This window comes from Pholcus phalangioides, unplaced genomic scaffold (genome assembly GCF_987345545.1).
Source record: "Pholcus phalangioides strain wild (caught in Gottingen) unplaced genomic scaffold, Ppha-v1.0 ptg000004l_1, whole genome shotgun sequence".
NCBI classification, from domain to species: Eukaryota; Metazoa; Arthropoda; class Arachnida; order Araneae; family Pholcidae; genus Pholcus; species Pholcus phalangioides.
Genome location: NW_028301597.1, coordinates 22,496,715 through 22,510,848, shown reverse-complemented (window position 1 = coordinate 22,510,848; position 14,134 = coordinate 22,496,715). Strand labels below are relative to the sequence as shown.

The 14,134-nt window shown below is 32.3% G+C and overlaps 1 protein-coding gene across 1 annotated transcript in view; it reads right to left on the bottom strand.

The window, feature by feature from the left end:
- The window catches only part of Sec8 (exocyst complex component secretory 8), a 30,463-nt gene that overhangs the window by 4,860 nt on the left and 11,469 nt on the right, over positions 1-14,134 (bottom strand). Inside the window, exons 10-23 of the mRNA XM_089231136.1 lie at positions 13,741-13,974; positions 13,456-13,524; positions 12,516-12,656; positions 8,886-8,972; positions 7,382-7,451; positions 7,054-7,117; positions 6,717-6,817; positions 5,743-5,816; positions 4,736-4,874; positions 3,472-3,553; positions 2,279-2,477; positions 2,034-2,132; positions 502-539; positions 191-305 (exon numbers count right to left, since the gene is read on the bottom strand). Of these exons, the coding sequence (XP_089087262.1) occupies positions 191-305; positions 502-539; positions 2,034-2,132; positions 2,279-2,477; positions 3,472-3,553; positions 4,736-4,874; positions 5,743-5,816; positions 6,717-6,817; positions 7,054-7,117; positions 7,382-7,451; positions 8,886-8,972; positions 12,516-12,656; positions 13,456-13,524; positions 13,741-13,974 (1,512 nt within the window). The remainder of the gene's footprint in view (positions 1-190; positions 306-501; positions 540-2,033; positions 2,133-2,278; positions 2,478-3,471; positions 3,554-4,735; positions 4,875-5,742; positions 5,817-6,716; positions 6,818-7,053; positions 7,118-7,381; positions 7,452-8,885; positions 8,973-12,515; positions 12,657-13,455; positions 13,525-13,740; positions 13,975-14,134) is intronic.

The following is a 14,134-nucleotide window of genomic DNA, read 5'->3' as shown; positions in this document are numbered from 1 at the left end:
ATGATGCATAATAACCAGTTATTATGTCAACCAGTTATTTGTCTCGCGGTTTCTCCAGTTATTATGTATAATAAGAGAGATTTATCACATTTTTACCAAAACATATATACTCTGAAAAAAAATTAATAAAAAATTATATCTATAATAATAAGCAATTTTTAAATGCTATTGAACGAAATTGTAATATTACTTGGACAGTAAGTGGTTGTAGATAATAGAAGCAGTGAACTCTGACTTCCAGGTGCAAGACTAGTAGGCAGGTATCTGACAAATTACCCAAATCCTTAGCAATTTTCACAAGTGACCTACAAAAAGAAAACAGTTTGTATAAACAAATATGACTATGATTATTGAGGATTAACTACTTTGTTAAAATTATCACATCTGCAATGTAAAGTATGAAAGAAGATAATAAAGATAAATATAAAGAAGTTTTCATTACACTCATATTTCTATAAAACCTAACCATTAGTTTTGCAAACGTTCAAAATATGCACTTACTCAGAGGTACCATCAGCAGCGCCAGCTTCAGCATCATCCTGTTGCAAATTTGAGAAATTATCAGAAAAATGTAAATGAGTGGAATTAGGCAGCCAAAAATGAAATGAAAAATTTTGAAATACAGTAGACCCTCATTATAACAGACTAATAGGGCCTGAAGGTTGCCCATTATAATGAAAGTCTGGTTTATAACAGATAACTCTTATATATAGGGGTGTAATGCTGCAGGGTATACACCCAGGGCCGCAACTAGGGGGGAGCAGGCGGGGTCTGGTGCCCCGGGCGCTGGACCGGAAGGGGGCACCAAATTCACCCTTTAAGGGGGAGCAGGCGGGTCTGGTGCCCCGGGCGCTGGACCAGAAGGGGACACAGAATTCACCCTTTAACTGCATCTTCTACATGGCAAGAGGCGCCAAAATGCCGGTTTGCCCCAGGTGATGAAGTATCTAGTTGCGGCCCTGTATACACCAATGAAAGTACGATAGTTATCAGTAAAAAGTGTTTATTATACGTCAATTAAAAAACAGTCTTCAATATAGGTAAAATTGAAAAAGATGTATATACTGCATTAATCTTAATTTTTCTAGCTGGCAAGTGGGATGAGTCAAACAGCGCATCAAGGTTTACACAAAACAATGATCGATGTTTAATTGCTTGCTTGGAAATGCTTTTAAAACGAGTTAATACTTTTTTAAATATTTAAACTCGACTGATAAAAGTTGTACAACTTTTTTAGCTGTCTGTTATAGTGAGGTTTTACTGTATGTGTGTAGGATTTCATTCTTATGCCACTAGAATATAGTGGCATAAGAATGTATATATACAGTATATATGTACAATGAAACTTTGATATAACGATATGCTGCGGACCAAGAAAAATATCATTTATCATTATGTCGAGAGGCAATTTTAAAGCCTATCACCATGTGTTACAAAATTTGTTTTTGTTGACATATTTTCTAAATCAGTGTTGTTAGTACCACCAGAAAATGAGTTTCAAGTATTTATCCACAGCAAAAAATTATAATTGATTAGTTGATTAATAAACTTCAGTTAGATGGATCACCCTTGTGAAGTGTTTACCACATTGCACTTTTGTGTCTTGCACAAAAAGTAGCAATATCAACAAGTTTATAAATACTTTAGTTAATTAGATGATGCTAAATACCAATTTATAAAATACCATTGTAGAACAAAAACAAGTGGTGAAGTTAACATTGAATTCAAGACAATTTTGAATGAAATATTAAAAATATACCGTTGTAGCACTTGCAAAATCTTTTCAAAAAAATTGAGAGATTTATCGTAATAAAGGATATCATTCTGAACAAAGGATAAAAGAATATTCTGAACTGCGCCATACATTAAAAATACGTCATAAATTACATTATGACTGTAAATAAATGAGCTAGTAAAGGGAAGGAGGATATATATTTTTTTAAACTGAGACTGGCCATGACTGTTGTGAGTATTTACACACAAAGACCCAGTAATTTAACTTTTGTGACACATCAACATTAAACAAGACTTACACCATCCTCAGCATCTTGATCTTTAGAAACGATATGGCTATCAAACTGCTGCTTTGGAAGGCTGTTGATCAATGTCATTATTCGCGACCTCAACCAATCCTAATGATGGTGAAGGAAAAAAAGTATCAATCAAGCCATATTTATACTTACGATCAAGATTGTATCAACTTAATAAAAACTTGTTTTTTGATATTATGTTGTTTGATAACATTTGAATTTTTGAGGAAATACAAATACATGCACACCATGCTTTCATGAAGAAGAGCCAAATCATGTAGATGATCAGGATCAGACAAAATTTCATGTTGAGATATCATGGTATCTCCATATAAATTAGTGATCAGGATTTCTGACTCTGGTTTGTTACGAAGACGAATTTCCTCAGGTGATTCCTCAAAATCAACACAACCCTTCTGTTCTAGATTAGTCCAGTTGGGTAGAGATCTAAATAAAAAAGTTAATGGATGAGAATGTATTTAAATAGGTCTACTTTCATAACATTCATAGACTACTATTCTACTTTCATAACAAACAAGACCAATCTTTCTGGAGTGGAACACACTGATAAATTATAAATTGGAGAGAGAGTACAGAGAATCTCTTAAAGATTAAGTTACTAATCTTCAAAAAATTTAATTTTAAGTTGAAAGAAATTGATTAAAACAATACATTCATCTCTTTGGGTGAGCACGTTTCCCCCTCACCTTCATGTTCTTTCTGCATATGACTTCAGTTACAATGATTTTTACTACACAATGACTACTATTTACTATTCACATCATGAAGTTGAATAGAAATGACTCACTAAACCAGTGATTCCCAACGTGGGCATTAATGCCCCCTGGGGGGCGGTAGAAGCTACGGGTATAGCATAGGATCCTATGGGTTAGATTGCGTTGGGGGGCGCTGAGAGAAAAAAAATTCTTAAGGGGGCGATGGGACAAAAAAGGTTGGGAAACTATGCACTAAACAAAGCACTAATTTAAGATTAAAGTGTGAATTATTTCTACAATCCATAACCAAACACTTTGGACAAAGAAACATCTCCTGTCATAAAAACAATATATTGCCTAATTCCAACAGAGTTGCCAGTTAAAAAAAGAATGACTTCCTTATACTTTCTTTCAAGTCAAGCACAACCCCAGGCTATTGCCATGGACAATTTATTACCGATTGAGTTGTGTCAGTGTGTGTGTACCTAATAGTCTAAGTGTGTGTATATAGTACTGTGTGTAAATTTTTAGAGCTGCCATCTATATTTCAAATTGTGAATGAAGTGTAATGACAATATTTGTGCCACTGTAGGCTTGTTGCTCTCTGTGGCAAGACTTAACCTCCTTATACTGGTGCTTATGTCTTTTAACGTCAAGCACATTTGAATTTTTATGAGGCATCTATATGGCCTGGCAAAATTTAAAACAGAGGGAGAAAAACTAACCTCAATAACCTGCTGATGTCCTTATCTCTTGCCCACGATGAGCTAATCACACGTTTATCCTCTGCATGAGGTTGTATCAGAACTTTAAAGAAAACCAATAAACATTTACTTTCACATATATGCCATCTACAATTTTACACATTCAAAAAATTTCACACACTTCAATGAAATTTACATGTACAATTTCAACTTTTATAAGTTTTTTAACACATTAAATCAAATTTATTTCTCATACCATTATATTTGTCTCTACATACAGGGTGATTACTTCATTTCTCTTGCCACATTTTATTGCTATTTGATCCTAGAGGCATACTTCCAATTAGAAAAAGTATCCAAATAACATATAGAATCCAGATAAGTCGTTCATTTTGGAAGGGGTTATATAGTTATTATAGAGCTCAGATTTTTATGTCCTAAAGATGAAACGTCAGTGCTGATAGGTTAAAAAAAACCTGAATTTACTGATCAGCAATGACATTTCATCTTTATGGGTATAAAAATCCAAGCCCCAGTTTTACTAAAATAAAAAAAATTAACTTTTTTTATGCGGTCACAATGTCCTCATAAACCCAATTAGAAAATTATTTCAGTCTCTCCTGAGGCCAAAAAAAAAAAAAAAATTCCATGTTTTTAAGTGCAATATTCGTAGAGATATTTGAATTCAAAAATCATAAAGGGAAAGAACATCATAAATCAAGGAAAGAAGCTTTATATTAGTTTATGCTGTTCTCTTACCCAACTTTCTTCTAATTTTTGAATTCAAATATCGCTACAAATGTTGCACTTGGAAACGAGGAAGTTTTTTTGCCCCCCCCCCCCCACACACACACGAACGCACGCACGCAAGAAAGAGAGCATCAACATTCTAATTGGGATGTTGAGGACAGGATGCCCCTATAAAAAGTTTATTTTTTTATTTTAATAACACAGTACAACTCCCTTACTTTTTAATACCTTTTGTAATTGGAAGCATGCTTCCAGAATCAGAATCAATGATTTGTAAAATGCAGAAAGGGGAATTAAATAATAACCCTGTAGATCGATAGATCAAGCATATTACACAACTAGGATATTTCCAATTTTTACTGTAATTAATGTATGTGAGGGTGTGCATGAACTCAAATTGAATAAAATTGAAGGTGAGAATTTTAAAATAGTTTATTTTTTGCAGAGAAAGCTATTATTTAGATAACTTGAAGAATAGAGGTTTCATCGATTCATATCAATCTAAATGGTTCAAGAATCAAAAATGAAAACTTACTATTGTAAGAGCTCTGGCATGATTCCCTGTAGTTGAGGAGCATGTTGCAAATAATATGAAGAAAGTGACTGGAATATTGAGGCAGTGCCTCGATTAGTTCTTTAAGTTCCATCATGCAACTGTATACGCATAAAGCACTCTACAAAAAAATAAAAAATAAATGTAGAACAACTCTAGCAAAATGAATATAATCAAATTGTATATGTTACAACCAAAGTCTGAAGTGCGGCCAGTTCACGAAGTGACAAAGTTTGATTTTTATAAATAACGAGTGATTTTTTTGGGCTTTGACCAGCCAATTCAGTGGATGGAGATCCCTGGCCAAAGTTCGATGTGCTGATGTGAGATGGTCCTGTAGGTACAAAATCCATTTTTTCCATAGCTAACGTGTGATACGTGGCTATATATAGTAGCTCTATTGGATTAGCTCCAGGTGATGAGAGAAACAGGAAAAAAAGAAATTTGAGAGAAAAAATTATACAATAAAAAAAAAAATTTCTGTCAGACTTTGAAAAAAAAAATTACCACATTGTGATCAGGATATGATGGGTTGCCATAGCCAACGTGGACATAATTATCACGAAAAAATACACCAACTTGGTGTGGACCCCAAATCATGCCCTCTCATTTCAGATTTTGGCCAGGGATCTCCAGTCACTTTGCATACTGGCTGGCCAAAGCCTGAAATTTGGACATTGACCGGGTCAATTTACAACAAAATTTGCCAATGTGTGAACTGGCTGATTTTGGGATTTGGCCATAATATATGCATCATTTAGATAGAAATGATAATATCACTAGGATAAGTAGACTATGGATAGACGGAGATAGACATGAAAGGCTGGAGGGGGGCAATGATGATGATGATGCCAATTCGTATACATGCATATACATTAGATCAGTCGGCTAAATCATTGACGATGGGGGGGGGGGACCCCCCCAATCTCCCCGTATCTCTGCCCATGAGCCTATGTATGAGAAAAACAACAACACAGCAAGAAACATACGTGAAGGATATGAGTGCTAGCATTAACTCGCTTTAATTCTTCTGGATTCACTTCAGTCCTCCAAGTTTTCAAGCCTGAAAAAAAAATTAATTATACCCTTTGATCGGGAAATGCTTCAGTAATTTATCCTAACTAGAACTATCAGTTTTTTAGTTTTCAGCCTCTAAATTTTAACTCACTTCCAATTTTTTTTGCCACAAATGAAAAAGAAAGAACATGCTACAGGAAAAAAAACTTCAAAGAAGATTCACAGCCACAAAGTCATTCAACAAGTCAACATTCAGTTTAATTTTACACTAAAACCTCACCACAGATATTAAATAATATTTAGAAAAATAATCATTCATGCAAGTTTCTCCTGTCCAATAATTTGCTCGTATAAACTTTTTAAAGGACATTTTAAACGCATGTAAAAAGTATAAGAAATATTTTATGTAACTTCTGCATGTCACCATTTCTCTGCATGGCCAGAGAATTGTTTTTTTTTTAGTTTTGAATTAAGAATTAAATTTTTTAAATTTTGAATTAATTTATTTTCACTTCAGGAAATAAAAAAATTCAAATATAAAAAAAATGGTAACATGCACATATCTTCACTTAATTATCTTTTCAATTTAAATATACAGTAGAATCTTGATTATCCAACACCCTCCTCTCGCCTATTATGTGCAAAATTAAAGGGTATTTGACGAAATCTATTGTACTCTAATCTATTGTAATCTATTTACACATTTAAAACATGCCACTGACATATCCTTCCGTTGTCCGATCTATCTCTGGTCCTATGAGTGCTGAATAATCAAGAATTTACTGTATCTTATCTTTATCAGTGGAGCTGAAAATGCATGAGAAGTCTGGCCCATGAAAATTAAAATTATGTTTCCAGTTTGATGGGTAGAGATTCACTTCCAAAATAAACATTTCTTTATCAATTGCTACTTCCGATAACACAGAAAAATAATTAGCACACATACTTTTAGAAGCTTCTTCTATCACATGATTAACTTCCATTGTGACACGTCCAAGGAAAACTTTAACACACCCATTAAGAAACATGTGCAAAGGACAGTCAGAGCTGAAAAGGAATAGCATAAAAATCATAAGAAGTGCACTATCCATACACGAGCGTTTGGTTACTAAATGGTATATGTGAATAAAGGCATTCACAAAACTAAAAACCCATAAACATGCTTTATGCGTTCATAAAAAATGGTAGAGAAAGACATTTTTCCATAGTTATTTTCGTGGCTTTAATTCAATTTTAAATGAATATACGAATGCTCTTCAAAAAAGTGTTTAACAAGATCTTACCTGTTTTCAAGTTGCAAGTTCTCGTTCATTTCAGTAATGAATTTTGCAAGAGGCTCAAATATAGCTGTATGTAAATAAATAAAAACAAAATTAATTTAGAACTTTTAATAGATTTTTGTTTCACATTAAATATAGTTATAAGAGCTGATTTTGAATTTTCAAATGCTCCAAATAATTTAGAATAGATAAGTTGAAGATTGGCATTTTTAGTCAGGATTTTGAATCACACCATGATGATGTACAATTAATTGCATGTACAGGAGCCAGGGTCCTCTAAATTAAATTACATTATTACTAATAAATTGAAAATTTCAAACCATATTCTTACTTGTTATATTCTTGTTTGCAGGTACGCAAATGAACATGTGACTCTCAGAATCAAATGACCCCATATCACCCTAAAAATTAAAAGTAATTAAAAATTCATTACAACTATACTTCATAATAATGTGTATAGAAAAAAATTACTGTATTTTCCTGTGTATAATCCACAGATTATCGGTTAAAAAAGTGGTTAAACATTAAAAAATGCGGATTATCTACCAGACAATCTGCAGAAAATGTTATCAGTCTGATGAATCTGAATTTGAAGGTTTTTGATTAAACTGAAAATTTTGTTTCATGTGTAAATAATGCTATTGTTTCATAAATAAATTTCATGAATTAGTGTAGCAGTGGATTGATTATTGAAACACATTTTTATTATTACAGTCGGATCCGGTTTTAACGAATACTGTTATAATGAAAATCTCGTTTTAACGAACACGTTTCTGATCTCTCAGATAAGTTTACAAAGGAACAATGCAAAAACCTGGAATTCCTTTATAACGAAATGTTTTCATAACAAAGTGATTTCTCGGGTCTCTCGGAGTTCGTTATAACAGGATTCAACTGTATTACTTTTTAAATCCTGTGATAATATGCTGCCATGGATAATACATTGTTTTTTCGTCAAATTTAGTATGCAGATTATGTGCCACCATGGATTATGCGCAGGAAAACATGGTATTTTAATGCCCACATTGCATGTGCACACAATGCATAGGAAAAAGCTGTATTTTGAGTAGCACTGTATTTTTTGACAAATCTATCCGTGTCTGCATTTTTAAAAACATAATTTTGAAGGTTTGAAGCACCAACGTTAATTTTTATGACAAGAAACTGGTTCAGAACATTTTTATCTGATACTGGAACGTCACTTAATTAATTGCATCTCACCTACTTAGGATTAGTTTTGAACAAATTTATTAATAATTAAAAAAAAATTTTTTTGTTTTTGGAAGATGAAGACAGTAATTACATAGAAAATTTAATCTTATCCAAGAAATACTTATGTTCAACAATTTTTTTTTTTTTTTTGGCAAAGGGAATCCAAGAGGGGGAAAATATTGCACACAATGATACTTTAAAAGTTTCAAATATGGAAAATTGAAACAGAATAACACAAAATTTTATATCCAGAAACAAATGTTAAATTAATTGTAAATATTCATAACTACTCTTTTTTTGGATTAATATTAAACAGATTTGTATTTTTATTTAAATATTGAATAGCAAGAGGCTTCTTATGAATGCAGATATGCTACCTAACAAGCATAAAAATAAGCAGGGGGAGGGTGGGGGGGGGCATATGCAGCATCAACCTTCCCCTCCCCCCAACCCATGCATACGTCTCTGAAAACATTAACAATAAAAAACTTCCATCATGATAAAAAGAGTGATCACATGTGCTTGTTTTCTATCACGTCAAGTTCAAAAGCCTTTAAATAAAATACCGAAACAAAATAATCAAAAGTACAGTTGCTCTCAAAAATATAGTATTGAAGACATACCTTTTCTCTTAGAGCTTCTTTTTGTTCTTGCAAATATGTTTTCATACTCATAGCATGAGATGAACTATCAAACTTGAACAGAGCAAACTGAAACAGTTTTATGTAACATTAATGCCACAAAACAAGAAGCTAAAAACGTTTGTAGTAGAATATCTTGAGGAATAAAAAAAGTCCTATTAACCCTGACATGCACGTCATCTTCATGTTAGGACATAAAATTTCTTTGATAACAATTATTAAGGCATAATTAAAAGTTATGTTTGCATGTTCTCCTGACCCAACAACACCAAATCAGTTCTGGAAACTGTTTGAAACATCAGAAGTTGGTGCAATAAATATATGATGCTTCAATATAATTTGAATAAATGAATGAAAAAACTTGTGCATGAGAAAGCTGAGAGAATTCAATCTTATTGTTATTTTGAAGTGAAACAGTAATAAATATCATATACAGAATGAGAAATTAAGATGTAAAAACTTACCCACTTTTACAAATAGTTTATAAAAAATTTTTTAATAAATTGATTTATATATATATGTATAAAATCATAATCAATCAATAATACATCACAGAAAGGTGACATTTTGCTTAAAATTCATGACATTTTTGCAGATTTTAATCTGAACAGAATCAACATTTTTAGAGGTTTAAAACAGGGATGAAAAAAAAAACAATTCCTGAATAAACAAACATTGTAATTAAACAGGAACATTTAACAGTGTAAGTAAACAGAAAACATTGTTTAATTTATTAAACAATTTCTCGCTACAAAATCTGAGGAAAGCACAAGTATTTTTGAGAAATAATCAAAAGAAATTTACATCACTGCTTAAATTTAAAACATAGTTTTTCATAAAATTTTTTATCTTATCCTTTTCTTCCTTCCAACGATTTTCCAGAAACTTCTATCCAAATCGTGCTGAGTAACAATTTAAACTATGTGTGAATCAACATTTTGGCAACTTTGCAAAGAAATGCCTTCTATTGACAATTTTGTGTACGCCCAAAAATATTTATTAAAATTATAAAAAATTGTAAAAACTTGATGAGAATCAAAAGTGAGTATGGCCAAAAACACAACAATTTTTAAATACAGTAGACTCTCGGTAACTCGACACCCTAAAAGTATAGACAAACATGTCGACTTAAGCGGATGTCGAGTTAGCAGGGTTTCGCTCTAAATTTTTGTCTGATCGTTATTGTGTACTTAATTATATACATTTAAACAATTCGATTAAATAAAATGCTAATTCTCTCATTAATTTTAATTCAGGGTTGTTTCATAATAGAATCAAAACATATAAAAAAATTTACCTCATGAAAAATAATCAAGTATATATGTTTGTTTTTCTTTCTGCAGAGAAAACAAAAATTCTTCTATACTGTTCAGTTTATCCCGCAATTGTTCGGCTTTTTCCTGAGCGCGTAGGAATCGACGTATCACATCTACAGCGTTTAATGCATCATGGCGAGATGGTGCAGATACTTCTTCATCTGAACTTTCTGATTCTATTTCTTCGGAACATGAAGCACTTCCTCTTTGATTGATTGATTCTAGAATATCGTCGTCTTCTAAAAGTCCTGAAGTTACAAGATCAGAGTCAATGTTCACAAATTCATCCTCCATGAAATCACCCGTAGCATTATTCACGTAATTTGAGAGGAATCTTCGGTTAAATTTTCGTTTTCCAACGACTCGGAACAAAAACCAACATGACGAAAGCAGTTCCGAATCGTGGCACTCGTGACTAACTTCCACGCAGAATCAATCATTTCAATAGCATCTAAAACAGAAATTTTTGTGTCTATTCCAACATCCACAAATTTTTTTGGTCTGTAATTTTCTGTAAAAAGTTTTCATACTTAGGATAATTCCTTGATCCAGTGGTTGTGAAATTGCTGTTGAATTAGGTGGTAAAAAGCATAATTTTATTGCAGAAAGGTCCGTTATTTTTGGATGAGAGGTGCAATTATCCAAAATAAATAAAAGCTTTCTTTTCTCTCTCACTTGAAAATTTTCTATCTAACTTCCTCAACCATTATTCGAAAATATCTGATGTCATCCATGCCTTTTTGTTGCCATCATAGTCCACAGGAAGAGTTTTAACTTTTTTAAAGCACTGCGGGTTTTTTGATTTTCCGATAACTAACGGTTTCCATTTTTCAGAACCGTCTGAGTTTGCAGCCAAAAGAACTGTCAAACGATCTTTGTGTTTTTTACCTCCTTCACATTTTTCGCCTTTGAAGGCAAGCGTTTGGTTAGGTAAAAGGCGAAAAAATAAGCCTGTTTCATCACAATTAAACACATCTGCATCTTTATACCCTTCTATCATTGGTCTCAGAATATCATTCCTTCAATTTTCAACAGTTTCTTGAGATGCAGATATGCTCTCTCCACAAACTTTCCTAAAAACAATGTCATGGCGCTCTTTGAATCGGGTCAACCATCCACTGCTCGCAGTAAAATCAGCTTGATCGAAACTTTTTGCAAAATCCTTTGCTTTCTCTTGAATTATTTGTCATGATAATGGGATTGAGTGAGATCGAGCGAATTTGAACCACAAAAGAGTTGCTTCTGCTACGTCACTGAAGTCTGATTTTCTTATGCGTTTTCTGCTTAGTTCATAAGAAGATTCAAATGCTGACAAAATTTTTTCCTTATTTTTGGCAAATGTTGAAACAGTGTTCCGTGCAACTCCATATTCTTTGGCGAGTTCACTCTGAGTTTTAACCGATTCTAGTTTTTTCAAAATTTAAACTTTTGATTTTAAACTTAAAGTGTGAAGTTTGCGTGGAGCCATTGTATTCACGGCCGTCGATACTTAAGATGAAAACCAAATGACATATTCAGCGTCTAACCAGGCTTTAGCCCTTTTTCTTTTACTCCTTTTCCAAAAAATCGTAAAACTGAGTTCCACCGAAAACATTCTTTACAACAGATGATATCAAAACTCACAATAGATAAGATTTTTATCCCTATTGGATGTTGACAATATCCACACTTTTTTTGACCATGAAAAGAATGAGAGCTTTTTTGGAAACTCCACTAAAATGATAAGCCGGCCAACAGGTTTCAAACATTTATTCTTCACATACACGCCCCGCCCCCAATGCAAAAAAGGGGACCCATCATAGAGAACAAAGAAACAAAGGATTGTCAAAGTACCCATGAACAATGTCAAAAAATCCTTAGAACTGGTAACAGAAGGCCAATTGTAAAAACCAGTCGTGGTGAAGGGACAAAAATCGTAGAGTCGACTTAAGCGGAGTTAAGCCAAACATGTGTCGAGTTAGAGAGGTTTCCTTACATTGAAATTAGTATTGTGCTAACCAAGGGAATAATAGATGTCGAGTTATCCACGTGTTGAGTAACAGAGTCTACTGTACTTATAATATCATAAAATTACACTCACCCACTGAGAGGGAAAAATTGAAACCAAATTCAAAAAGAACAAAAATGGAAGAGAATTGTTTCATATAAATGAATCTAAGAGCGACATATAACTGTTAATTTAATGAAATAATTTTTACGAAAATTTGAAGGAACCTTCTCATTAGTCTCTTCACTGGTAAAAGGTTAATATAGCTTATTCTACTATAACTCCTAATACTGAATTTAAAATACTCACATTCTTTGGTTTTGGATTGCGCTTTCTGAGGAAAAAACTGGATATATCAATAGAAGAAGGTATCTTTGTGAAAGATGGTGCAGGGGGTTGATTGGTTGATGTGTTATGTATGTCCACATACTCTCCAACAAAGACCTCCAACTAATCACATGGAGGAAAAATGATGTTATTAATAACAACAAGTTTTCTTATTACAAAAAACATGAGTTAAAAGGAATGGAAATTTCAATTCTAACTATGCCATTATTAATCATAGAAACTTGTCACAGAAAAATTAAATATTAATATATTTATGAATTGTTTTTAACTTAACAACTGTACACATGTGTATTCAAAATTTTTTTTAGAAAGAAAGGTATTGGCCAGTTTGGTTCTCCACTAGAAGAAAACTGAATGATTTTTTTTCAATTTTTTTAAATTGTAGTCAGGATTATGGATAACTTTTTAACCACTTGTATAAGACTGGGATCATACTATAAAAGTTTTTGTAAAAGTTATTTTATAAAATTTTGAAAATACAACCAATAAGCTGATTGCATTTGAGCAAATACAAGCAATCAGCTATTGGTTACATTTTTCAAGTTTTGTAAAAGAACTGTAATAAAACTTTTACACCCAGGTTAAGACTTTCTTCAACTTGGAAGAGATATGAATTGGAAAAATTGATCTAATATAAAGTAATATTTCAGTGACTGCCATTTTTTTATAAAGACACAAAAAACTATTAATAGTTTAATAGATATATCGATTATTATTTAATAGATGATAGTTTAATAATACATAAGATTATTCATACTTTGATTCATTTTCAAGATATTTTTTACCACTTATGATGACACATGCTAGGAAAAATAGTGTTTTATGCATCATTTGGAATTCAAAATATTATTCCATATCAAATATTATAGTTTAAAAATTCAAAATGCTGATAGATACATACCACACCTTGCATTTTTGACCATATGTCTGCTATCTCATAAGTTCTGATAGGCTCTTCATCTTCCTTTGGCTGCAACATGACAATCATAAAAATTATGTTATGGAAAGCAATGAAAATTACAAGTGCATAGCATTAAAACTACATTCAACCAGTTTGATCTCGTACATCTCCCAAAATCATTTAAATTTACATGCACACTTCTGAAACAGCATAGAAATATACAGATTATATAAGTATGTATGGTAAAAAAAAATCAAATTTAAAACAGAACCATCTGAAATTTACCTTTCTCATGTTTAGATTTTGCAGCAAAGCTTTATGTCTATGTATGACATTTTTGAATTGCTGGAAGATCAATTGCAACAAACCAAGTAGCAGGCTTTGCTGCTCTTTGTTCTGTGTGAAGCCCAAGTATGACTGCTGTGAAGAATACAGCATATTCTGTGAACGGTCAGCAATGTGCTTTGCACAGCGTTTCATAATATTCATTAGCTCTTGATGACAGGTCTCTTTTAAAATCTGAATGCAATAAAAAAAATAGAAACGCTAAATGATTAGTAAAAAGTAGTTTTGAGACATTAAATTTGATGATGCACAATGGCACAGATAGGATTAAATTATAGTGACTTCACATTATAGCATGTCCTATTCCTAACGTTTCTATTCAAATGTCTACACG